The following is a 26,294-nucleotide window of genomic DNA, read 5'->3' as shown; positions in this document are numbered from 1 at the left end:
GTTTCCGTCCTGAAGCGGGGTGTGTGTTAGGAGGAGCTGGCGTAGAGACCCCTCAGTCCTCTCAGTGGCAGGAGGGGTCGATAACGTGGCTCCTTGCCTGGGGACGAGTCAGACACAGAGGACAGTGGCTCACTGCTGTCAGATTTTGGCTAAAAAATAATCCTTGGAATGAACTCTTCAGCTCACGGGAGCTCAAGATTTGCAACACCAAAGGCCTCGTTGGCAGCTTGTCAGCAGCCCGAGGGCTGCACCTGCTTCGCCCAGACATTTACATAAATATTTCTGATCGGTAGCGCACGCTCGTAACCTCGCTTCCCTGTTCTCTCGGCTTCCCCGATGAATGAGAATTACTTGTTGTAGGAATGTCACTGCCGGCCCCTGCTCGTGCCCCGGGAGGCATTGCCAGCACAGACCTCAGCTCCAGGTCTCGCTTCTAGATCCTCCTGCTGTCGCGACGTGACTGCCAGGAGCCAGCAAGGAGTGGGTTCAGCATGGGCAGGTCCTGCTGTCCTCAGCGGGCCTCGAGCAGTGCCAGGAGCTTCCATTAACGGACCTTGCTGCTGCCCCCTCTCCGGCACTGGGGGGAAGCTGGGCGGTCTTTGTCCGGTGCGTTCCCGGCAGGGCTGGCGCCGGGTCTGGGCTCCCGGAGCTCGGCTGCCTGTGCCCCGGCGCTGGCCGCGGGGCCAAGCACGCACCACTAGTCAGCAGGTCACCGGGGCTGGATTTCCTCGTGTGTCCTGTGCCAGGGCCATCGCGGTGGCTCTGGCTGCAAACCAAGCAGCAAAGTGGAGCAAAAGAATTGCAGACAAAGGGCTTTTATGTACTAGTTATTAATGTTGTTCAATTGAACCAGTCTGAAATAATCGGTAGCTAAGATTTGTGTTGTTCAGGGGATTCCTGCTGGGGTTTTTGCCACCCTGCCCTGCTTTACTTTTTCCTTTAAGGAAGTGCTGATAATTATATTTTCTCAAATATAATTACCAGACTCTGAGCTTCTGTTTGAACTACTTCACATGTCGGAGTCAGTCAGATCTTGAGCTCACTTACCCTCCTACTTGGTGCTACAAGGAGTTGAATTAACGTTTTGGATTTGAGTCTTGGGCAACCACGAGAGAAGTGCTCTTTGGGTGTGAAACCTCCCAGATCACTGGATTTCACATGGTGCCTTCCCAAGTGCCGCAGGGTCAGAGGCTGGAGATGCAGCCCTGGTGCTGGGCTCCATCGCGGCGTTGCTTCCTCCTCGTGTAGGTGCTGGACAGCATTTAGCCTGACGGTTGGGTGCTTGACCCCGTTTCTGGCCTCGTAAGGCATGTGTGTTGGGGCTGTTCCTGCAGCTGAGTGTTGGACTCGGGCTGTTGAGGTTTGAAGTTCCCCTCCTTCCCCCTCTAGCAGCAGGTACGGTGCCGGGCTGCCTTCCCTGAAGCTCACACTCCGTCTCTTGGGGCTCTCCTCGCTGGCCTCCTCCGCCCGGGCGTCCCGGACGCCCTGCTGCTGGCCTGGTGCGGCCTGGACGGGGTTGTTCGGGCAAGCAGCAAGCAGAGCTGGGCCAAAGGGCTTTAGTGAAGGCTGGAGGAAATACGATGTGTGCTGTAGGAATCCTGGGCTGAAGGGAACCGCAGGAAATCACGTTGTCTGTGAATCAGGGACGGTGACGCTGTACGGTCACGTGTACCAAAGGTCATTCAGAATCGGGAACAGAAGCTGTGTTCCCTTTATTGCTGTCTGTGGCTTTTGCACCACAGCCCTCAGCATCAAAGGCTGGGCGAGAAAGGACCCCAGCCGCGGCAGGGCCCCTGGGCGGCGGGTGAGGGCTGGGCAGCGCCGCGGCTGTGGGGCTGCCTTGCAGGGGGCCTTTGCCCTTGTTCCACTTGTATTAAATAGAGCTGCTGCTTCTTGAAGATAATGGGGGGTTGAGTGTAGCCTGGTAATTCCAGGGTGCAGCATACATGCTTTTCTATCAGACATCCTAAATATACACTCTGACTTCAGCATTTAGGCTAAGCCCACTCTCCTGTGGATGGGCTCTTTCGGGATGTTTCTTAGAGCTTCCTCTGAATCACCTGATACTGGCCACTGCACAAGCCAGGACACCAGGCTGTGTGCATCATTCCTCTGATCCCTTGCTTGATGAAGTAAGAGTTTATTTTCCAAGTATTTGTATGTTACTACGAAGAAGTCCTAGCTCGAAGCATGCTGTTGGGGCACCATTTTTTGCTGCAGCTCCTTGGAGGCTGTCAGGAATGGGATCTGTGGAGCTTCATGGACAGCGCGTTTGGAGATATTTGATTAAGGCTGTGAGATGTCTAGATGCCGGGGCACTGGCGCCACAGGACTTGTATAAATAAATTTCATTTGTGCCATGCTCACACAATTAAAGCCGGGGACCTGGATCGCATTTAAAGAGGTTTATTTTGCTAGTCAGGCCACACAGGTTTCATTTACTTTGTCTGGTGTTCTAAAAACATACCGGAACGTATGCACATCAAAGCTAAGTTTAAGAGCTTGAATGAAGTCCACAGCAGTGAAGAGGTGCCCTCACGGGTTTGCGTCAGCGTGAGGTCCATTGAGCTAAGATTTACACTTGATAGTGTAAAATACAGGGTGTTTTAACCCAAGAAGCCTGCCCTTCTCTGCTCTGCATGGGTGTTGGTTACGACCAGCTGCAGCCCTGCGGCTGCTGTTTATCTCGTGGCCGTTGGGTGTCCTGGGCCAGCGCTGGGACAACTGGGCCAGCCTGGCCCACGAGGTTTCCCTGTCTCCCGCACGCTGGCTCTGGTTTAGGAGGTGATCCTGAAATGTGTTTGTTTCTTGGGATGCTGTTAGTCGGGGCTGTTCTCCGGGCTTGTCCTTACCTCCCTGGACGTGAACGGCGGCACTGTCCTGGGGCTGTCACAGGGCCAGGGCGGGCTCCCGGGTGAAATGCTCCGTAGCTCTTTGCCAGTTTAAAACCAGAAAAGGAAGAATTGGAAAGGTTTTGTTGTGTATTGATTTCTGCCGTACAGCAGAGCGCAGCGATGTGTTTGCGTACGGACACAGGCAGGGAGGGCTTTGGGAAGGTGGTGGCCCCCCTTAGAGGCCTGTGGACGGGAGCGTCGGGGAAGGCCGTTAGTCACTCTCGGTGTCTCGTTTGTTTCTCTTTCAGAGGAGAATGAAAAGCACGAGAAGCTTCGCCTGGAGCGGGAGCAGGAGCAGAAGAAGGCCGGCAAGGCCAGCGCGCCGCGGGCGAACAGTGCCATTGCCCCGGAGGAGCCCCGGAGCGAACTGCTGGTGCCCATCTCCCCCCCGGCCCCGGCCCCGCCGCCCCCGCCCCTGGCAGCCCCCATCTCGGTCATTCCCATCCCCGTTGTCACCAGCCCCCCCCAGCAAGCAGCCCAGACCGCCCTGTCCCCGCCGCTCCTCCAGCGCCACCCGCCCCTCGTAAGCACTCCCGGCGTCGCGAAGGAAGGCTCGTCGGTCGCGCCCGTCATCCAGAGGCCGCCCGGCCCGCTCCTGCCCGACGGGAAAGCTGCGACGCCGCCCTCGGGCAGCCCGAAGCCGCTCCAGCATTACGCGGCGCCGGTCCTGGCCATCTCCCAGCACCATGTGGTTCAGCAGCCCATCCAGCCCCAGCCTCACCAGCCCCTGCAGCACCCGGGAGGGCCCCCGCCGCTCGGGGCTCTGAAGCTGGCTCCAGCAGAAGACACGAAACCAAACGAGCAGAAGAAGAGGCCTGGAGGGTGAGTGCAGCTTGTGTGCGGAGGCTTCTGAGAGGGACCGGACAAAAATGACCCTTAAAAGCTGCATCAACCTGGAGCAGCTCCTGCTTTTGCAAAGAGTTGTCAGATCAGAAATACCCAGATCCGTGGATGTTTGGATGTCTGTTTGGTATTCTGATAGCAGGGTTTGTTAGCTTGGTGGTTTTTATTTCACCCCCCGACTGCACACGGTAGGATTCTGTACAAGGATTTCTTGTTCCACGCCAGAGTTGTCTTAGGAAGCAAGTCCCGACACTGCCTGTCTGATCTCAGGTGGCATCTGGTGTTATGTTTGGCAGAAGATCTCTGCTTATGCTGGTCAGGGAAGTCGTGCAGCAGTGCCGCTTGCAGGAACTTTTCTTGAAAACTGGGGTCTGATCTGGGAGGTTTTATTTCCCAGGACAGAGGTCGCCTTAGCTGCTCTTTCAGTTCCGTGGTGCTGTAAGTGCTAAGGGCCTCCTGCTTGGTCCAAACTCCTGCAGCCGGAAGGGACTGAAGGCTCTTTAATCTGTCCCCACCCTTGGACAGGACTTGTGACTCGTGTTGTTCCAGGTTAGTGTTTGTCTAACTTGTTCTTACGGACTTTGCCTGGTGGAGACTCTGTCTTCTCCTTAGGTGGTTGTTTCCAGACCACGGTATCCTAATGCGTGGTCTGGTATTATTTCTTGTGGACCAGGAGAACAAATGGGTCCCTTCTTTGCAACAAGCTCCTACCTGTTCCCCTTGGCCCCTCAGTCCTCCTTCCTGCTGGGTGAATGACCTGGATCTGTTCAGTCTTTCCTCCTGGCCGTGCTGCCCAGACCTCAGACCATTCTCCCTGCTGCCTGCAGCTGGCAGATAACTCTTGGCGATGGTGGTTAAAATGGTGTGCCCGTCCCGCGGAGGCTGGGCAGAAGGTCTCTCTGTAACCTGGCCCTGCCTTGTGCTCCCTCCCGGGTGGATCTCCTTATTTTGAATGGATCAGGAGGTCAGGGCATGGCAGTCACTTTCTTTTCCCCGGGTCCTCTGGTCCCTACGGCATTTGCTCTGAGCTGTGATGCAGAACCGCTGTAACCCAGCTGTGAGAGGAGCACGAGTGCGGGGCTGTGAATTGGTCCTGACCTCCCCCGTGGACGGCCTCGTGCGAGGAGCGGTCGTTTCAGTATCATCTGGTGGGAGCAGGAAGAGATGTAAGATGGAGCGGACAAAAAAAGGGCTCATAGTGTCCTTTGGGATGTAGAGATCCCAAAAAGCATAGAAGGGAACAGCGAAAGGAATGTAGATAAGAATTTGTAACGATAATGGCCTTTGTAAAATGCCAATATAATTCCTTCAAGATAGATTGTGATCTTTAGAGCTTGTCTGTAGAATGCTCAGCTGCAGAGACGATAAGTCTATTTGTGCTTTAATCAAGCAAACCCGTCCCTGCCGTTGTCGTGTGGGTTCAGACGGGTGTAGGGGGGTTTCCCATGGCACAGGGGTACCAGCAAAGGCTGCGGGGAGCTGTGCGGTGCCAGCAGCGGCTGTCCGGGCAGCGGGTGGCTGCGGGTGCACCAGCAAACTGCTCCCGTGCCGACACGCCGGGCTTTGCTCCCGGGAGGGCCACTGTCCCAGGCCGTGTCTGCGCCGTCATCAGAGCATTTTACCGTGCAGGATTTCTAGAGTTCTTGGCCTAGGCACACCAGAGGAATACCTGTCTGCTGCTGAGCGAGCCGCACGGGTTTTCTGAAATGCGTTTTGATGGGTGACCCCCAGGAGCGTGCTCCTTGTCTTTCCAGAGTTACTTCTTTAGACATAAGCACAGGAAAGATGTCTTTTTCAGCTTGTAAATGTTTCATGGGAAAAGGCTGTCAAATACTTGGTTTTAAATACCTGAATATTTATTAAATATTAGCATACCTCCGGAAATGCTCACCTCAATGTCGGTGTATTTTCAGCCAAAGGCAAATAATTACTTTGCTGAGTGTATGGAAGATGTTTGCCATCTTCATGTGTCTGCTGATGTACTTCATCACCCCTGTAGCTGAAAAACTAAGATAACGTGAAGTTGTTTGGCTTTCCCTAAAAGTATTCATCTGATTCAGAGGGTGGGGACAGACCAGAGCCTCCAGAACTAGAAGCTCGCCCTCGTTCTCCCTTCAGCAGGGACTGGAGGATTCCTGGATTACTTCATCCTGTATTTAAGCTCAGCTGTGTTATTTCAGGCACAGTAAAACACTAAAGCGGTTCGAAGTGTGTCTGCCAAGTCCTGTACACTTTAATTTGAAACTGCATAAATCTTACCCCACTGGAGCGTAGGCGTGGATCAGAAATGGGTCAGGATCTGGGCTATCTCGTGCTGTCTAAATACACACCAGTCGTACTTTGTGTCTCCCCGTCGTTGGTAGCAGCCCTCTCTGTGTGTATGTACACACATCATACCTGTTTGTATCTGTGTGCAGTAGATGCGTAGTGCTTGTCCCATCTAGTATGCCTGTGAAGTATGGATTTCATCTTGATACAGTGTAGGTAGAAATATATATGCAACTAATATTAAAAGAGTGACATCTGAACACCTCTATTGCTTTTTAATATTTCCCTGTATATCCTAGACACACACGCTGCTGAAAGCACAGGTTGAATGGCAGTAGTTTTAAACCTGACACTGAGTTTATCTTTGTTCTGTTTGGGTTACAGGGTTGGGACCAGGGAAGTACATAATAAATTGGAGAAGAACAGGTGCGTAGAAAGCCAGGGGTTTGGGTTTTTTTATTGTAATTCCCTTGCTTTTTTTTTTTTTTTGGCTTATAGTCTGTCAATATTTGTTTGGCTTTGGCTTTTTTTGTTTGTTTGTTTTTTAACAAATAACTGAACGAAATTCTTAGTGACTTTTAATGAATCTTGCAGCATTGCTTTGCTTTCTCACAGCTCAGTTCTGCGTCTCTTGCTTCCCAGTATGTTTGACTTAACTGCGTAATTGCATTACAACAACCCTGCAAAGCCCTGATCCTGCAAAGTAAATCCCCACGTGCATACGGTGTAACTTCTCTTTTGATTTAAAGTAACAAACCAGCCAAGATCAGGGGTCGGTGTACAGTGTGAATACAGAATAAAGACCAGTTCCTGATCCAAAACTCTTGTGAGTCTAACCAGCTAAATCAGAAACACGGTGACAGTGGAAGCAACAGCGCAGGGAGACGAGATATTTCATTTGAGATTGCACCATGGCTTCCTAACAGAGCTGGGGCTGGAACCCAGGCGTGCAGCCCCGTGAGCTTTCTGCTGGATCGAGGTGGTTCAGCCGTAAGCACGCAGGTAGTCTGGTGCCTGCTATGCACACGTGTAAGCGCTTTGCTGGATTAAGGCCCAAATTAAGCTCTAGCCTTCTGCTAAATTGATTCCTGGTGTGCGCTCCCATGAGCTGACAAACCACCTGTGTTTTCTTTAGACGTGCGCATTTGAAAGAATGCTTTGAGACATTGAAACGCAACATCCCCAACGTAGACGACAAGAAGACCTCAAACCTCAGCGTCCTACGGAGTGCCTTGCGATACATCCAGGTACGTGTAGCGCTCGGGTCGCTGGTGGCTGTCACTGTACAGTGCTTTACCTGCTGGAACCAGAGCGCCAGGCTGTCCTTGCTTAAACCAAGTTACTTCACTGCTTCCTGAGGTGCGAAGGAAAAAGGGGAGAGAAAGTCATCACCATTCAGAATTAGACCAGCTCAGCCCTTCTCATTAGTCTTCACCAGCGACTTGCCTTGCAGAGCCTTTGGTTGGGGCAAATTCTAGTAGTGACCAGCCACTGGAGGATGGCAAACAACAGGAAAAAATCTGTGTTGCTTAAAAAGGTCATTTTTGGAGATTGCAGCCTAATGGGTATTAGAAAAGATCTGAGCCTTTCATTTGATTTCGGGCAGGCTGGTGTCAGTAGCGAGATGAGCTTCCGTGAGCAGTGAGGGAGACGGAGCGATCTGATGGCCTGCTCTCGCCTGCGGGAGTTGAGTCCAGAGTTGGGGTGTCACGAAAGGAGCCGTTCCTGGCGTGGGAGCTGGTGCGCTCTGAATGTGGATGCAGGTGCAGACTCTGCTCTCTGGCAGCATTTTTATTTTGCGCTTTTGGACGACGCTTAAAATTCTCTTTGAGGATGTCGGTGAGGATGGAGGGAGAGGATTCTGGATCCGTTGTGAAATGCTTCGAGGCTTAGATGCAATGCAGTTTGGTGCTACCTACAAGCTTGCGTACCAACATCTCCATGAATCGCTAGGAATTAAACTCCTGTCACATCATCTTAGGAATGTAAACTACTTTTATGATCGTCCAGAAGGTATTCACAGATTCAGAACCGTGTTTTAGTTCCTTTAGGTTTCTGTCTCCCAGGGTGTGTTTCAGTGCCGCCGCTGAATTGCTTTTCCTCTCATGGATCCAGTCAGTTTTACGAGGCGGGGATCAGGTCTGTTGACCTGCCTAATGCGCTGTGTCCGTGCTTGTCTGTGTGCCCCCGACCTGGGGCTGAAGGAGGTCTCGGGGCGGTCTGATCGCAGCGTGTTTAATCATTCAGTGAGGTGACAATGATGGTTAATGTCGCAATACTTGCATCCCGGCGTCAGGGACCGTCACCCCGTAGGTCGCTGTGTGGGCACGGCTCTGGTTCACCTGCTGCGCTGCCTGGTGCACGCAGGCGTTGTGCCTCGCGGGAGGAGCTGCTGCGGGGGCTCGTCGCGGGTGCGCAGTGCCGGTGCCAGCACCACAGAAGCTCCACGGCAGAGGGGAGGAGGTGGGTCGGTCAGCCGTGGCGGCGAAGGTCACAGCGACCTCGAGCCCATCCCGGCCGCCCTCCCCTTCGGCCAGGAGCTCCCGTGCCAGCATCCATCCCACGTGTGCAGCGAGCACATGGCGAGCGCCAGCCCCCACGCCCCAGGACTGCCCACCCGGGGCGGGTGGCGAGCGAGCCAGCGGGCTGCGGGGCCAGGCCAACGCGGCCGGGCCGTGTAACCTCCGTGTAACCGCTGTGTAACCTCCTCGCTGGCACAGCGTGCGCTGCTCGCAGCGCCTCGCCTTCTCCTCCTCCCGTGGGGCGGCGAGAGCGTCTCTGGCAGCTGCTGCTCGGGTTGGAGAGCGGCAGGGCGTGTCCTGGATGCCGAGTGTTGTCCTTGGCAGCAGCTTTGCCGTGGGTCTGCGCCTGAATCACGGGATGCGGTTGCACTAGAAGTTCGAGTGCTCTATTTGCCTGAAAAAAAAACAGATTATTAGAAATCTGATTTGAATTTTCAGAGTTCAAAATTAAAAATGCATATTTTTTAAAATTTTTTTTTTAAATCAGTTTGAATTTAGCTCTGCTCTGTCTCAACAAAAATAACGTGCACCGATGTGGGGATGGGATGAACCGCCTGCAGATGACACTGGCCTGTCCCCAGGGGTTACAGCGAGCGTAGATGGGGCTGGGACCCCTCTTCCCAGCTCAGCAGGGTGGGGTGAATCGCAGCCTGATCTGCAGACGGGAGCACAGAGCTGGTCACGATCACAAGCAAAACCAGAGGAAACATTGCCTGCTTGGCAGCAGGTCGTGCACCGTCCTCGGTGTGTGTCACTGGACAGGCTCGGTGCTTACCTCTCCCCCTTGAAAAGAGAACAGGGGAATTGTGCAAAGGGGATTTAAAAGTAAAACCTCTTACTCTCAATATAGCAAAGTAGTTTTTCACTAAAGGGTAAAAAAACATGAAAAAACCAAAGCCAACGGCATCCTGCAGAGGAGGAGCGTAGCGTGCCGGCCCCGGAGCTCTGCGCAGCTGGCGGTCCGTGCCCGCGAGCAGTATGACAGGGCACTAATTGTTGCAGCCTCTCTTCCTGCAAAATCCTTTTTGCCCGTTCCAGCTGGAACGTCTTAGAAACAGGCTGTTTGTTTCCTTGGCTGGATTTAAATATTTGTATCTGCATCAAATCAGATAAGTCAGAAAGTTAAATTCCGAACTTCCCATGGAGCTGTCATTTTAATTTATCCTTGGAGTTGGGCTTGTGCTCTGCAACAGTAAATTAGAATCTCTGCAATTAAACACGCTGTTGCACAAAGGAAATTAGGCTGAACGCAGCTGGAAGTTAATAATCCTTTTAAAGGGTGATTCAGTGTTAGGCGGTGCGGGCTGTTGTGCTGAGGCTCGCGGCGGAGGCATTTGTCCCCGCGGGTCACGGCAGCGGGGTGGGCTCCGGTCCCGAGCGGCAGAGCCTGTGACGAAGCGCGTTTGTCACACGGGCCACCTCGCCCTTCGCTCTTGGCTTTCCTCCCTGCAAAACACGAGTGAAAATGCTGGAGGCCTCCGGAAAGTTTCTAAGATGCACGAAGTGACGTGGATGAAAACGCAGCGGGAAGAAAATGCTGTTTGCTTTGAGAGAGCAGAGCCCCGTCCCCTGGGCTGGGGCAGGCGGAGGGCAGGCGGGACAAGCCTCTCCTCTCCTGCACAAGCCTCTCCTCTCCCGGAGAGCCACGCTGGGAGAGGGAGCTGCACCGTGCTGCGCTCGTGCTGGAGAAGGTGCTGCCAGGGAGCGGAGCCCTGCGCGGAAGACGTCAGACCCGGTTCGTGGCCAGGACGTCCGTGCAGCTGGGTGTTCTGATGTGATTCTCTTTGAAGGATTCCTTGCCCCCTAGGAAATGTTGTAATCATCCGAGTTGGAAGCTAATTGAAGCCCTTAAGCAAGACTGTTTTCTGTGCTCTCAGACTGTGCCTGTCACTGCGGTACCTGAACACCTTCCAGTTTCAGGGGTTATTTTCTATTGCATGTTTAGTGCAGGACGACATGCAGGCGCTTTGCTCACCGGGTGACATCGGGACAGCCGAGACGAGACAGCTTGTGAGCGGCACGGCCGCAGCCTGGCAGGTTTCGGATCACGCTGCAAGTCCTGCTTGTCTGCCAGTTTCCCCACTACAGCCAGAGTCAAATGCTGACTAAATAATAACGTGCTTACAAAATATTAGACAAAGCTGAGCTTCCCTGAGCGTGCAAAAGGCAAAGAGTAAAATCCTTTGAAGATGGCAAAGCAAGGCGCCGCTGTGATCCGAAGTACTGCACGTGCTGCTCAGGTATTGCAGAAGTCCTGGGGGGGAGAGGACAGCGATCAGTGTGGGGCCTTAGTGCTACCAGAGCAGTATTTGCTCTGTTTAAGAAATCAACTTTGCTTACAAATTCATGGAAGTCATTCTCCAGTCCTCCTTGCTGCTTGTAGCGTTAGAGATGGAAAATAGCTGTGATCAACTTACGATCTGTATGTATGACCTGTTTGTCACTTACTGCCTCAGGGAGGGGTGAATTTCTTTCTGCCCCAGGAGCTGGGGCTGACGTTGTAACCCACATCCCGCTGACTTGACAGGTACTGGAGCAAAGCCACTGACTGGCACTACCTGAAAACTTGACCCTTGGGCCAGGCTTGTACTGCTAAGTTACGTGCTGGGCTGCAGCTCCCTCCTGGCTCCTCGTCGGGAGGGGAAGCAGCCCCTTACAGTTTCCGTGGTCTGATGCCTTTCTCAGGAGCTAAGAAAAAATGTTCATGCTAAAAAAAAGTCATGGTGTACTCGACCAAGGTAGCTGACATCTCTTTAGATCCCCCAGTAAATCACTGCATTGTTCATTTCGAAGGAAGTGTGCCTCATTTCCCCGTCTGATCTCAACGCGGGTTTCCTCGGCTGAACTGGCTTCACGTGGCCGTGCTGTGGCCTCAGCTGACCCGCTGGCTGGGTCACCGCTGCCCAGGTCGATGGCATTTTCCTTTGTCATATGTAACTGCTTTAGACTGAAGTTACAGCAAGGACAAAAGTTCACGGGTCCCAGATCATTGTCGGATGGAAAGAAAAGTAGTAGCTCAGCAAACGCAAACGGTGGGCGCGGGTGTGAAGTGGGCATTAAGGGAGGAGTGGTTCTGCTAGGTGGGAGGATGGACTCTGTCCCTTCGGAAACAAACCCCCATAGTCCTGCAGCAGCGGACATGCCACCAGCAGTCGTTCTGCTGCCATGCAGGAGGCTGTTTCGGTTTCTCACCATTGGCACGCAGGTTGTGTTGCCGTTCCTTGCGCCTGCTTCCTCCGCTGTCACGGCTGTTGGCAGCGGGCGCTGCCCTGCCCGCTCTCCTGTCTGTCCTGTGTGTTCTCAGCAGCCACCGACTAAGCTGAGAGCACAGGGTGCTCTGTCAGACAAACGATGAATTACAGAGCTGGTCCCTGACCTCCTGCCAGGAGGAGAGATCCATCGTGACCTGACTTACCTCTGCTCATCAGTAATGCCCGTGGTTTATACGAGGTGTTCAGATTGTTTATCCTCCCCCCGTCTCTCCTGGCTTTTCAGGCTGCCTGAAGAAACACGCTGTGCCCCTAAAAATGGGGCAGTTTCCCATCTATGCCAACAATAAACAACAGAACTGACTCCCTCAAGGGCAGAATGTGTACAAATTACTGTCCAAGGATGCCTAAATAGTGCATGTAAAAAATCCTTCGTGCTGTCCTTTTTGAGCTGACCCTGTGGACATGTGAACAGCCCAGATACTGGTTCCACATTTGTTAAATTTTCCTGTTAATAACCACAGCATGTCATCTTCTTTTGTTTTGGTTTTGTTTATTGGTCGCTTTGTCAGTGCCTGAACACAATAATTCCTCCCTGCCTGGTGTAGGGGACCAGAACCAGACCAGGGGATTTTTAAAGTCCTGTGGTAATGCTTAAGTTGGGGTTTAGGTGTTACACGGGTAAAGGAGGACACTGCGGTGGGTCGGGACACTGACGTCGGGAGATACTGTCCCCCAACCAGAAACCCACCCTCTGACGTTGCGTTGGGCCTTGTGTGGAGAACAGAGCTCATTCACACCCAGGCATGCAGGGGCTGGTTATCGATCGAAGGGCGTAAGGCAAACTGTGATGCTGAATCCAATTAAGTTCCCCACCTTGAAAAGTGCAGCTGTAACGGTTATTCTTTTATTCTGTGCCAGCTACTAGGTGAATATACTTTCCTTCTATAAAACTTGCCTAGTAAGAACTGGGTCCATCGGTACTTTCAGTGCCTCCTTCATGTGAACAGCCCTCACGTGCCAAGCAGTGCTGCATCACGTTGTTTACCTGACCTGATCAATTGAGGCTGTCTTGTCTAATTAGCCTGAATTACATTGCCAATAATAAAGGCTCCCAGCAACAATAGGCTGTGGTCATGCAACATGGTGTCATCTGTCGATTTCAGAAAGGGATGAGAAATAAGACCTTTAAAAAATAGTGTTAGGAAAGTAAAGCAAGTTGGAAACTGCTTAAAAACGTGAAACAGGTAAGAATGAGGCTGTAGGGCTGATCTTCCCCTGGAGTCAGTGGGAGCTCTTCATGCCCAGCAGGCGCAGGGTCTAGTTCCTGCCCTTCATGGAGCCACTGAAGAATTGATTTGAGCTCCAGAGGCACATCAGGCTGCATGGGTATGGGAGATGGGTGCTCCACCTGAGAAGCCGGGGGATGCTCGGAGAGCTCCCAGTGCCTGGGCACTCAGCGTGCCAGTCTGAGCCGGACACAGAGTTCCCACTGTCAGGCGGGTTTTAATATCCAGCGCGTAGCCAGGGACCGTGCTCAGCGTGCAGGAGCACTGACAGCGTTCTCCCTTGGGATAACTTGCACGGTCATTGAGGAGAAGAAATGTGGGATTCCCTTCTTGGCTCGGAGGGTTCGGTACTCGGGCTGGCCCGTCCGCCCAGGCTGAGGTGGGCTCCCAGGCAGCTGCGGGCGGCTCAGATGGGCTCCGACCAGAGAGCATCAGTGGGGTTTTTTTTGCAGCAGTGGCCACAAAACGTGTTGTGCAATAGAGTGTTTAAAAAGGAGCGGAAGCTCTTTCTTAACCTTTGCCAAAAGGGGTGGTGGGGTTTTTTTTTAACAGTGTCTCGCTTGTGACTCACACACGAGAGTCTGGAAAGGGTAAACAGATTTATAAATCTTGTACGTGTCTTTTTAATTGTTAGACAATCTACACCTATCCTAGTGCTGTCATGTAAGTGGTAGTTTAAAGAAGTACTCGAGGTTGTAAAAACCAAAACAACCCCTAAGTGGAGCACGGCACGGGGTTTCGAAATGCTGGTTGTGTTGTAGCCTCGTTGGGTGTCGTTGTCGTGCTGGTTGTCCTCTGACGTCGGAGCACAGGCACGGCAGAGAGGAGAGCGCACGTGGCGTGACGGAGGCGGTGATAAGCACAGCTTGATTGCACGGGCTTTATTTTATGTGTAACGTTGCAGAAGTCACCTGCCTTTAAAACAAGGCAAAACCCCCACTGACATCATAACTGTTGGCGTGGTTTTATGGTTTTGCTCTTCCCTGAGAGCCTGATAGGGAAGAGGTCGGGGCCCTGTGGCACGTTACGAGGGCAGTTTGGATTCCCCTTCTTGTTAGCGGTAGCAAAGGCGTGTGTTGATGCTCTTTAAAATTGCAGTGGAGTAGTTACTGACTGGTTAAAATTACAAACAAATAGTTGCAAGATACTAAATCACGTTTAGCTTTAGAATGTCCCTTTCGCTGTGGACTTCTTACTGTTCCCTTAAGTCCCTCTTGGTGACATACTGTTCATTCAGGGACAGCCAGAGTAGCACCCATAGGAGAAAATACAGTTCACAGCCTGATAGTGAGGGTGTCGAGTAGGGACTGTTGGTCCAATCATGCTGAGATATCTCTTGATCTGAATAATGAGGTTGCTCAGGTCAACTTGAGACAGCACTTAGGGAAAATTATGTCCTTGAAAATTATGACTGGTGGAAAGAGGGTGGTAGATGGCAGGTGACCTGTTGTGGCAGGTGACCTGTTGTCCTGTACAACATAGGTGCGAGTTGGGTGCCGTCTCTTGGGCAGGTACCTGATTATTTACTGTATTTATATTTTGGGAAGACAGAAACTGGCTCTCTGAGCACGGTTGTGCATTTTCCTGCAGCTTTAAAAAGAACAACTTTTATTTTGCTCCCCTTCCCAAAAGGCTGAGGTCTTTGAGAGGCAGGTGTCTGTAAAAGGAGGCTGATTTTGTTCCGCAGACGTTCCGCAGTGACGTTGATGCTGCGCAGGCCGGGTGGGTTTGCAGAAAGCTGGTCGGTTCTTGCTGTATTCTGCTCTTCCAGAGTAGTGTGGGCTGTGATTCAGAGCTCATCGTCCCCAGCAGCTGGCACCTTCCCATCGCTTCATATTTAAGAATTTTCTGGGGCTTTTCCTGCCCTAAGGCAGCCTCTCAGCCCGGTGGGGTGTGCGGTACCACACAGAGGAGCTTCAGCCTTGGCACCACCTTTGTGAGCAGCGTCAGGGTGCGGGCATGGGGGGCATGGGGGGCCCTTGCAGCCCTCAGCCCTTTAGCACGGAGGCAAAGATGTTCCCTTGGGTGCCCGGCTGTGATTCGTGGCCTTGCAGGGGTGCTGGAGTCGGTCTGTATTTAACAACTGGGTTTTATGTCCTCCCGCTGCCGCCGTGGCCATAACAATAAGGGAGGTGGGTGGAGAGAAATCCTCTGGTGACCCAGATCTGCTCCGTGGGCCGTCGGTGGAGCCATCGGGATGTGAGTAACTGGCACTGACCTCCTTAAGGGCATGGAGAAACAGGGAGGAGAGGTGGTGTGGGAGGATGGCATCCTTCTCTGAGTCACCAGGCCTTCGCCGCGGTGCGTGCGGTGGGTGAGAGCCCCGTGCGGTGCCAGGCGTCCCCCCGGCTCTGCGCGGGCGGGATGGCCGACCTCCACCTGCCCCACCTCTGGTGGTCTGCAGGTGGTGGGGCTGCCTCTCTGGTAGGGTTGGAGCCCTGCTCCTGCGTCCTCCTGCCACCCGAGACGTGTGGGAGGATCCCGCACCACCCGTGCTGCTGGGGATGGGGTGGGGATCCTCTTCTGGTGGGAGGGTGGTTCTCTCAGAGCTCATGGCTGGTGGGACCACCATCATCTGCCAGAACTGTGTGTTGGGAGCTGTGCTCGCCTGCCTTGTCTCCACATCAACGTCCTCCCCATCTCTAGCCAGAGATCTGGCTGTAGCTCTGCAGCGTAACTGCTTGTTGCCCTCCAGAATGTCTGTGCGTCATCACGCAGGCTCAGGAAAGGCTTGCAAGGGTCCCACATCCAGCAGTTTTGTTGTTAATAATAATTGCTCCTTGAAATTCAGCATGCTTTATTTTTACTTACAGAAAATTATTATTTTAATGATTATTTTAATTTCTTTGGGATAATTTTCTGAATAATAAACACCACAGTACTGCAGGGTATTTTGGGCATCCAGAATCCGTTAGCATCATGGAAAATGTCTCTTATTTCCTGAATGACAGAGATTATTAAAAAAAAAATTAAAAAAAGAAAACACACAACCAAACTTAACGCCTAGTCATTGCAAATAATACTTTTTTTTTTTTAACATTGGATTTCCCTTAACCTTGGAAGTCATATCAAGGAATAAAGCAGATCTGCTAAACTGGTAGAAGCCAGCATGGGTTTGGTGACTGGCCCTAGGCATGGCCATCCCTTTCCCTGGTTTGTGCTGGTACTGTGTGTTCCAGTCATTTTTTTGTTTTTCTGAATTTATTCTTTGTCTTCCTTACGTGGGTTCTTCCTACCCTCTACCCTAGTAACTGTTCATGCAGAACGCGGTGCTCCAGGAGTCCGGCTCCTCCTGGATCTGCAAGGCCAGGGCAAATAGCCATGTTTCAGCTGTATTTTTGTTCCAGAGATTATGGCCCAGTGTCTTGTTTTATCAGGAGTCTTGAGTGCCAGCAGTGTGCAGATAATAAATAGAAAAAACAATGCAAGTGCTCATTTTCCCGTGATTTCTCTGCTCCAGGCAGATTTCCTATTCTATGAAGTATTTCTACCTAGATATTGAGCTCTTCCCCCCGCTGTCACTCGCAGAAAAGCCCGTGCAGCCTCTGCAGCAGACGACTGCTCCTTCCCCGCAGTCCCCGTGCCTGCGGCGTGCGGGAGGTGAGGTCACCTCGCAGGGTATGGCAGCTCCTTCCTCGCCCGGGGGCTACGAGCCGGCTCGGGAGGCTGCAGGCACGGGACCCCCTGGGTCTGTGAGACCTGCACCCGGGCCACTGCAGGACCCCTCCCTGTGTTTCCCCCGGTGCTGAGCGCTTTGCAGTAACGTCTGGGAGCTTTGGATCGAGCCTGCTGTGATTTTACATCATATCTGGGGACAGCAAGGCTGTAACCCTGCACTGAGCCAAGGCTCTCGGGAAAACCCGCGGAGAAGCTGCTGTAGCACGAGCCGGGTGTAGGTGCAGGGGGTGATGTGAGCTGGGGTGCGGGGAGAGCTGCCTCTGCCTGGGGAGAGCGGGGCAGCAGCTCCGTCACTTGCCGTACCCCGACCTGTGCTTTCCTGGGGTGGCACCAGGCTCCCGCGTCCGGCACCGCTGCGGGATGTCATCTCCAAGAAGCAGCCGCATGAAGCAGTTACCATGGAAACCGTGGCTTTGGTTCCCGTGGCAACCAGCCGGGTGTCGCACAGGCAGGAGGAGAGGTACGGCGGTTACCTCTGCCGGTGGCCTCATCCTGCCTGGCGCTGCCTTCTGCAGCATCGGTGGGAGATGATGAGTGAAGGTGCCGTCACCTCTGCCAGCGCGGGCAGCCGCTGCTGGGGCACACGCTTGCAAAATCAAACTTGCGAATCAAACCTGGGCACGGCCGTGGGAAGCCTGCCGGGCCGGCTGGTCTGTGCGGGATCACGGGGGCCCGCGGGTGGGTTGCTGCAGCGGCTGCAGTCCCCGTAGCGAAGAGTTAAAAGAATGTGGTTCAAAATTGCAACTCACTTTCACGATTGGTCATTGATGAGGAATTTTTAATCAGTGAACACCGTGTAACAGAACACAAGAGCTGAAATAGCTTTTGGAAGAGCTCGTAATTGAAAGCGTGCTTTTAAATTGCTAATATGATGTTTGTGAGGGGAGCTTTTTCATAAGACCTTCTAAACCTCGCTCATGCCAGCTGCGGGGCTGGCATTATTCTTGAGAGGCGAGCACGGAGAAAGCGTTGGGGGCATTATTTTCAATCTTGACATAAGAATAAGCAATTTAATTACAGCCAGCTATAAAATGGAAAATTCTTCACAGTGACAAACGACTGTTGCTGCGTAGCGACAGCAGCGGTTTGTTTCTGGTTTGTTTGCCAACTAACGGCGAGTGGGACGGACACAGGGACCGAACCGCAGCTCTGGAGCAGCGAGAAGGACGGGCACAAAGGAGCAGAACGTGCTGGTGTTGCGTCGGGTGTTGGCTGTCACTGCCGTTGCGCTGGTCTTGCTTTGAATAATCCACGTGGGTAACGGCTGCTTGGAAGCTGACAGCTACGTGTAGAGGAGGAAAATCAGATACGGGAGCAAGAGCAAACCCACATATGGATGTTAATTTGGTCACTGCTCTTTAAAAGGTGAAGGGACTCTTCCCCGCTGCCTTGCTTCCGTATCTCCCCTGGTGCTGGGAGCCTTCTCTCGCCGCAGGGAAGGAAGCCAGACCTCGAGCGTGCTTTGCCAGGCGCGCTGCGGGCGCTGAGCCTGCCCGGGCTCCTTCCTCACGCTTCCTGGAAGGCGGTTGCTGTGCTCTGTCCTCTCGTTATCGCGCCCCGCGAGCAACCGCGTGGGGAACGTGCTTGGAGAGGAATGCTGCAGAGAGGGGCCGGGCTCGTGTCTGCAGGCAGGGATTGCAGTCTCAGGCTGCTTTCCTGATTAAAGAGGAAGACGTTCAGGCGAGTTCCCTTCTTGCGTATTTAAACCTGAGCACAGGAGCGGGCACCTTCCTCGTGGCATTAGCTTTGCCCTCCGTGTCCCACCCCCATCCCTTCGGCCGCAGGGAAATCAGAGCACACGTGCAGCACGGCGGTGTTTTCTGGGTCAGGCAAAGCGCTTTGGCCGCACTCAGTGGAATAAGAGACTTTAAAACTAGCAGATGGATTTTGGCTTTGGCCGCGTACGGGTCTAAACGCCGTCTCCGGGCTAGAAGCGAGCGCTGGTGCAGAGCCAGGACTCCGGGAGTCCCGTCCCTGCTTACCTGTGTCTCCTGCCCCCACAGACCTTCCCTCCTGCCCCAGTAACTCCTCTCACTGCTGGAGGCTATAGGGCCGCCGGGCTTTCCAGAATAAAACTTGGGTATTGAGGAGTTGGCATATCCTCTGCCTGCTTACGGTTTAAAAAGCAGCAGGAGGGACAGAACTGGCCCCTCTGCCTGAAAAATGGCCATTTTAGCTGGGCTGAAGCCAGCTGTGCCAGGAGACAAAGCGTAAGCCTCGGTGAGAGGAGTTGTCTCCATCTACACATCTGGAATGATTGTGCCCTGCTAATACACATTCTTTGGCCATTTTAAAAATAATTCCTTTTTTGTTATTATCAGGACAAAGGTATGCTTTTTTTCTTTTTTTTTCTATTCTGTAAGCAGAAGGCAGGAGCTACCCTAGTCATTGCGTTGGCTTAGGCTGAGTTAAAGGCCTGGCTGAACAGGCTTTAAAGTTATTCCTGGCTATTTTTGAGATAAAAGACCAGCAGAACCATTGAAACACGTGAGGTTGCGTTCTGATGGCGGTTGTCCTGGAAAATTGAGAGAGAAATAAAGCGCACGTATTCAGAGGATCACGACTGATCCTCTGCCACTCTGCGAGGTGTAAGGTTTGCTTTGAAATGCAGCGCTTGGCAGTGAGTCAGACAGAGCGTCCATGCAGGCTCTGGGCAGCTGGTGTTTGCAGAAGTGTGTGTGGGATTTACATTCCCAATGGCAAAACTTAACTTTAGAAGGTGGACAGGCTCTACATGGCTTTGTGGATTTCACTTATTCTGTCTCTTTTATGCTTGTAGTCAGTGCTGACCTGGGCTGGGGGACAGGCTCTCTGTCCTGTTACTCTTCGGTGCTACACTACTGGCTTAAAATCTCGTCAGACGGTGCCTTTTGTGAGCATCGGCTGTTTTTTTTCCTGCGGCACTGCCCAGTAATTGATCCCCATCAGATCTCTGTGGTTTATATTTCCCATTAATGGTACTGGGCAGTGTTCAGCATTTTTGCGTGCTGTGCTGGCTGGCGCAGCATCTTGTCCCTTCCCTGCACACATCAGATTTCCAGCGCTGAGTGGGCAGTAGCAGAAGAGGAGAACATAAAAAAAACCAATAGTTGTTACAATCATGTTTTCTAATTACTCCTAGGCAGGCTTTATTTCCTTGTAAACCTTTTAAAAAGCCTTTGTTGGGAAGTTTTTGTTTCTTTGGAGTGTGGGTGTGGGAACATCTCTCACTGAAAATCCGTAATTCCTAAATTTCATTTCTTTTTCTTCCTTCTGTCTTTAGACTTTAAAGAGAAAGGAGAAGGAGTATGAACACGAGATGGAGCGGCTGGCGAGAGAGAAGATTGCTACCCAGCAGCGACTGGCAGAGTTAAAGAACGAGTTGAGCCAGTGGATGGACATCTTGGAGATCGACAGAATTATTCGACAGACAGTGCAGCCGGAGGATGACCAGGCATCTACCTCGACAGCATCAGGTACCCGTCACTACTCTCTTCTTGTAATCACTGCACATCATTGGCACAGTTACATAGTGGGGAAGGGGATCTTCATTCAGCACCAGCAAGGTTTCTTTGCACTCAGAATAAAAATATTTTCAAGTGTTTTATAATCATTGATGTTGGCCTAATAATGCACTGCTGCTTGTGTAGAGTAAACTGAACGTGGTGCATCGACGTTAGGAGACACAAAGTGCAGGTTTGCACAGTCACTCTGCTGACACCTCCCGTGGAGCTCCCTGCTTCCAAACCGTGGTTTTCCTCTTGCACAACTCTGCATCCCTGCTCATTAGAACTGAGCGGTGTATGAGCATCCTCTGAGGGGTTTGTGCTTGGGTGTGGGAGGGTGTTCAGCCATGTAGAGAAGAAGGAATTGGCACAGGAAGGATTACCAGAGCACTCGGACAGCTTAATAAGCCTTCGCGTTGCATGAAAAGGATTCGCAGGGAAGATGAAATGATACTAACGCGTATCTGGCGTGCTGTTCCCAGTAAGAAGCGTTTGTGAGACAGGAGAGTGCATGCTGATCGCCCTGCCAGTGACCTGCAGCAGGAAGAACAGGCAGCCCGCGGATGCACGGTGCTTTGCTCTCCAGAGATGGGGAGGCCGTAGCAGCCCATAACCGTTTGCAGCAGTTCCTTCAAACGGCGGCAGCGTTTGCTCTTGGCACTCCAGGCAGATGATACGGCGGGTCCCAGGAAGGGAAAACCTGAGCTTTCTGGTTCCTTCAGGCGTGTATCGGGCTCATCACCTTTGAACATCCTCGCAGACTCCGAGTGTAGGCTGGTGGAAGTTGAGAGTAGGAGTGCTGTGTCCGTAGGAGTGTCAGCTGTTCACCTCCCCGCTGGCCTCTGCTGAGAAGGATCGCTTTGAGCTGCTCCGGACCACGGAGCTTGCGAAAGGGAAGTGTCTTCCCTGGCTTTCCTGCTGCTTCCATATCTTCTGAGATTTTTAATCTCTGCTGCATGGCTGGCTTTAGAGCAGGCGGTGCAAGGTGCCCTGCTCGTCTTCCTGATCTCCACAGGGTCAGCGCATTCCCGCATTGCTTCATTCTGGGCTGGACGAGAGTCCACTTTCCAGAACCAGACGAGGAACTTGCTGCCATGTTTCTCCATGGCTGTCACCTTCCTGCTCTGGGAGGAGAAGGGTGGTACCGATCGGTGGAACAGCTGGACAGGAGAGGAAACCCTGGTCCTCCTCCCAGAAGGAGCCCTCTGCAGCCCAGACCGAGTTCAGCCCCGTGCTCTGCCTCTGCTCACGCCGCTTCCCGTGCCCGAGCGAGATCGCAGCTCTTGGGAGCACCCCTCTCTAGCTGGGGCTGCGAGCTAGTCTTGCCTGGCTGGCTCCGGGTCCTTGGCCCACAAGTGCCATGCCGAGCCGTGCCATGCCGAGCCGAGCCGTGCCGTGCTGTGCCGTGCCGTGCCGTGCCATGCAGTGCCACGCTGCCTGCCCGTAGCTCAGCGACTCCTCCTGCTGTTGTCTCCTCCGCCCGCGCTGCCTTTCAGGGAGGCTGGCTAGCCCACTTCGTGCTCTGCTTTCTTTTTTATGGGAGTCTCTTCCTTTCGTTTTTTCCAGAGGGTGAAGACAACATGGATGAAGACATGGAAGATGACAGGCCAGTGAACTCATTACCAAAACTAACGCAGCGCCAGCACCCCGAGCTCCTCAAAGCCGTCCCTCCCACCGCTGCCCCCCACCACCCGGCAGTCCTGCCGCAGCACCTCGCCCTCCAGCAGAAGCACGCCCCAGCCCACGCACAGCCTCCCATCCAGACACAAGCACTGGTCCAGCCGCAGGCGATCGTCCCTGCACAGACTCACATCGTGGCGGCTTCCACAGTGCAATCGACTGTTATTGCCCACACCGCCACTACCCACGCCTCGGTCATCCAGACTGTCAACCACGTCATTCAGGGTCCACAGACCAAGCACATTGCTCACATTGCACCTTCCACGTCCAGTCCTGTGCAACTTCCCACTGCTGCTCAGCCGATCGGCCACATCACTGTGCACCCGGCCACCATCAACCACATGGCCCACCTGGGCCAGCAGCTGCCCATCTACCCCCAGCCCGTGGCCGTCAGCCAGCCCGTGGTGAGCCATATTGCTCACACCATCTCGCACCAGCAAGTGAATGGAACCACAAGCCTTGGCCAGCAAGCGGTGATGGCCAAGCCTGCTGTAGGAACCCAAGTTGTCCATCACCCGCAGTTAGTTGGGCAGACGGTCCTAAACCCGGTGACTATGGTGACCATGCCGTCGTTCCCTGTGAGCACACTGAAGCTGGCCTAGAGGGGATCGCCCGACGGCGAGGTCCGTGCTGGGAACCTTCCCTAAGCTCCATACATTCCAACCACGTCCGACTCCGCGGGAGGGCAGTGCAGGAGCGGCAGGAGGCCGGGCTGGGCTGTCCTCAGCCGCCCAGCCACCAGCCTGCTGCTGGCACCGAGACCGGGCCCCTCTGCACTTGAATTTTGCTAATCCGAGAAAACTTCAAAGACAGTTGTTCATGGTGATTTTTTTTCCTTTTATGTGTAATCGGTGAAATATGGCTATGATGTTCTTAAGACTTTAATTTTCCCCTTTTATGTGTTGCTTCTTTGTAGAATAAAAATTGCTGATCTCTTTATTGAGACGTTGCGTAGAATGGGAAAAAAATCATAGAAGTCTATATTTATATATATGTGTGTATGTGTGTGTATATATATGTATATACATATATATATAAATATAACATTTGAAGAAGGCCTTTTGTAAGGTTGATTATTTTGCAGGATTATTAGACAAAATTCATTTTTGGAGGAAGAAGACAGAGTGTCCTCTCTAAACAAGAAACTTTAAGATAGATGGTTTGGTGGACCAGGGTACATATACAGTGACAAAAAAAAAAGAGGTTAAACCGTGTTAAAGGTATTTCCCGTCAATATATTACATTTCAAAAAACCATCTAAAATCACTGTGACTTGTTATGGCATTTTAAGGAAATTCTCTGTCCTAATAAAAGGAAAAAGAATACACAACCGGACTTCATTTGTTGCAGATTCATAAATGACTTGATTTTTATAGCTATGTCAAAAAAAGTCATGTTTTTTATTATTTTAATGGTTGACAATGTTTTGTTTGGATGGTTTTTTGGGGGTTTTGTTTTTTGTTTTGGCTTGGTGTTGCTGATGCAATAATTGGTCTTGCAGGTCTCTGTGCATGGCACTCCCCCTTCCAGGGTTCCTCGGGCCAGTCCCAAGCCCCCAGGTTTCTTGGGTTCGTTTGTGTTTCGCAGAGGCAGATACTAGACCGTGCTTGTGCCATGAGAGGCTGGACCAGATGGTCCTTGAGGTCCCTTCCAACCTGGTATTCTGTGGTTATTTTGTGCTGGCAACTTGAATTTGTTTGTCTGGCCTGATAGAGCGGGACCTGGGACGAGAAGACCAACAGAAACGAAGCAGACGTGCTGCATGGGTTACTTTTCGTTGTTAGGTTGTTCCTGAACTGACCACGTTTCAGCGTGGGAGTCAGTGGATTAGAAAAGGGATAAATGTGCATGTGGCATCTTCCAAAGTGCAAGCAGTTTTGACATCTTTTTTTCTTTGGTGGGGGGGAATATTGTGGTCTTGTACAGGACAGTGGTGTGCTCCCGGAGGTCGGTGTGTGTGACTTGTGTCTTGCAGACTGCGGTGAGACATGCACCAAAGAACACCCCCTCATCCCGGGTGACCCTCTTGTTCCCTCCTTCCCCGGGGTTAGGCCAGGTCTCACCGAAGTCCACGGCAAACTCCCACGGCGTCACGAGAGGAGGGACGTTGTTTGGCTCTGCGGGTGCTTGCCAGCCTGCCTGGGAGGCTGCTCAGGGCGTGTTCGGTGGCTGCCTGGATGTTCTGGTCCCTGCACCGTTCTGTGTGCAGTGCTGTGAGTAAGGAGCTCTTCTCTGTCTTCCTCTCTTTAAAAACAAATACTCCACAGCCCTTAACGCAGCCAAAATCCCTGCTGTAGCCAGCGGGCGTTCTCCCTGGGGCAGGACGGGAGGGTGGTTCCTGCTGGGCTCTGCCCAGTGCCCGTTGGAGGTGCTGGGCTGCGGAGGGCTGGGCTGTCGCGCCCTCGCCGTGCTGCCTGGCCACAGCTCGCTCTGGGGCGAGCCTCGGTCTGCCCGCGGTGCCTGGTGACCCCGGCAGGACTTTGCCTGGCTGTGGGCTGCTGCGAGCAGTGGCAGAGGCTTCACTCAGACAACTCGCTGGTTCCACACCGTCCGTGCTGGGGTTGGGACCGTGCTGGGGGCAGGAGTGACTCCTGCAAACAGCGACCGAGCGTGGTTGTGGCTTCTGAGCAGACGTGGCTGAGAATTGCGTTCAATCCGTGTGAAGCCCTGGGCTGCTCCAGAGTTAACACTTTTCTTTCCCCCCCCTTGCATCCTCGAGCCCAGGGAGCTCCTGACCGCGTTGGTAGCACAGTTTGTACGGCAGAACGGACAAATCTCTAAGGATTCCTTATCCTTAAACCACATTTAAACAGGTCGTTTGTTCTCACTTCCAGTGCACTGTCAATGCTGTGGGGGGAGCGGCATCGCCAGGGCTTTGTCGTGTCCTTGTGCGCGCTGGTGCTTCCCCAAGGACGATGTTTTGTGTGCCAGCATTGCAGAGATCAGCGTTAGAGACCAGGACAGTTGCTCCTCATCAGAAACTCTTGAGAACAGTATTTGCAACAGGGTCATGGCCCTTCTGAGGAGGAACCGCGTGGCTTTGCCTTCTGTGGCTGCGTTAGGAGGGGAGGGAGCATCCTTCTGCCTTTCTTTACTGTTCCAACTCATGAAATAACACAGTGGAGGCAGTGAGCCTCATTCCTAGTCAGGAGTGGCCGAGGTTATTGAGGGAGAAAAAGCCCAGCGTGGGGAGCGGGGCTGAGCACACGCGCGTTGGCCGAGAGCCCCCCGTCCCCCAGTGCGGTTCCCTGTGTGCCAGGTGGGCAGGAGCTGCGGGGCCAGCCCGGGCAGGTTGCTCCTGCTCCTCTCAGCCGCAGGTTTGCGGGGTGGCTCACGGTCTGTGTCGAAAACTCTGCTCCCATCTTAACGCCGCTGGCTGCTTATCCCCGGATAGATTCTGGTAGCCAGCAGCGAGGCGTGGAGCTGCTCCGTGTTGTCCACAGTAAGGAGTGTAGGGGATGGAGAGAAGAGTTCCTGTTCTGTTCGGTACAGGCGCAGGAGCTCTCGGGTGGGTTATTTATGGCCTTCATGCTGCTCACCTCCTCATCTTCTGCTCCCTGCAGAGCAGCTCGTCCCCCCAGCCAGCCCCTGAGCTGGGCCAGACATCCCGGCTCTCACCTGCCTTCTCCACAGCTACCAGAAATGTTTCTTGGGGTTTTTTTTTGTTTGTTTTTTAAAGTCAGCAAACTTCTTTCTGTTCTGTGGGGAAAAGAGCAAACCGCAGCCCTTCCTTCCCCACTCTGTCATTCCTGCTCAGAAACTTCGGATTTGCGCTGATGCTCTTAGAAACCATGTTCAGTACTGTATAACAAGGGGCACTTTAGAAATGTCTCTCCTCCTTTGATATATGTGTTTTCCCTATGGAGAAAGCTATATATAAATATATATATATGTACACTTTGGGATTCAGAAGATCTAATTTGTCCCAAAAAAAAAAAAATCAATAAATATGAAGTTTACAAGAAATCTCTTCTGTTGTTGAATAATATTAGTTGTTGATAACCATGCCACAGAAAAAAATAGCAAATGGGTTTTCTGTGTAGTAGTTTTGTGAAGACTCGGAGCCGAGCCTGCGCGGGGAGCCCTGCAAGGAGCAGCGGGCGGGCGGGCACGGCTTCGCTCCGGGCCGCTTCCACTCTCACCTGCCAAGCATGCACAAGCAGGGAGGAATAAACCAAAACTGCTACTTCAAAATTATCCTGAAAAAGAGTTCTTAGAGCTGACACTTTAGACACGGGAATGTTCCTGACCTCACCGATAAGAACTGGCCAGAACCCCGTAGTTCAGCTTAGGGGGGGAAACGCCCCGATTCCCCCTGTTCTCCGCAGGTGCTCGAATGGGGTCTGAGAGGCGGCGGGTCGGGCGCCCTGTGCACGTGGGCGTTGGTGTGTGTGGTTGTGCCGTGTCCCCTGGCAGGAGCTGGACA

At 52.8% G+C, this 26,294-nt stretch overlaps 1 protein-coding gene across 3 annotated transcripts in view; it reads left to right on the top strand.

The window, feature by feature from the left end:
• Positions 1 to 25,754, top strand: part of MNT (MAX network transcriptional repressor) — a 74,417-nt gene extending 48,663 nt beyond the window's left edge. For all 3 annotated transcript variants that reach the window (XM_068415932.1, XM_068415931.1, XM_068415933.1), the window contains 5 exons: positions 3,143 to 3,716; positions 6,390 to 6,431; positions 7,141 to 7,252; positions 19,966 to 20,158; positions 21,755 to 25,754. In XM_068415932.1, coding sequence (XP_068272033.1) covers positions 3,143 to 3,716; positions 6,390 to 6,431; positions 7,141 to 7,252; positions 19,966 to 20,158; positions 21,755 to 22,470 — 1,637 coding nt within the window. In that variant the 3' untranslated portion in view covers positions 22,471 to 25,754. The remainder of the gene's footprint in view (positions 1 to 3,142; positions 3,717 to 6,389; positions 6,432 to 7,140; positions 7,253 to 19,965; positions 20,159 to 21,754) is intronic.
• Positions 25,755 to 26,294: the final 540 nt, after the last annotated feature.

Source organism: Nyctibius grandis, chromosome 18 (genome assembly GCF_013368605.1).
Source record: "Nyctibius grandis isolate bNycGra1 chromosome 18, bNycGra1.pri, whole genome shotgun sequence".
NCBI classification, from domain to species: Eukaryota; Metazoa; Chordata; class Aves; order Nyctibiiformes; family Nyctibiidae; genus Nyctibius; species Nyctibius grandis.
The sequence above is the reverse complement of the archived record's forward strand: the minus strand, read 5'-3'. Positions and strand labels throughout refer to the sequence as shown.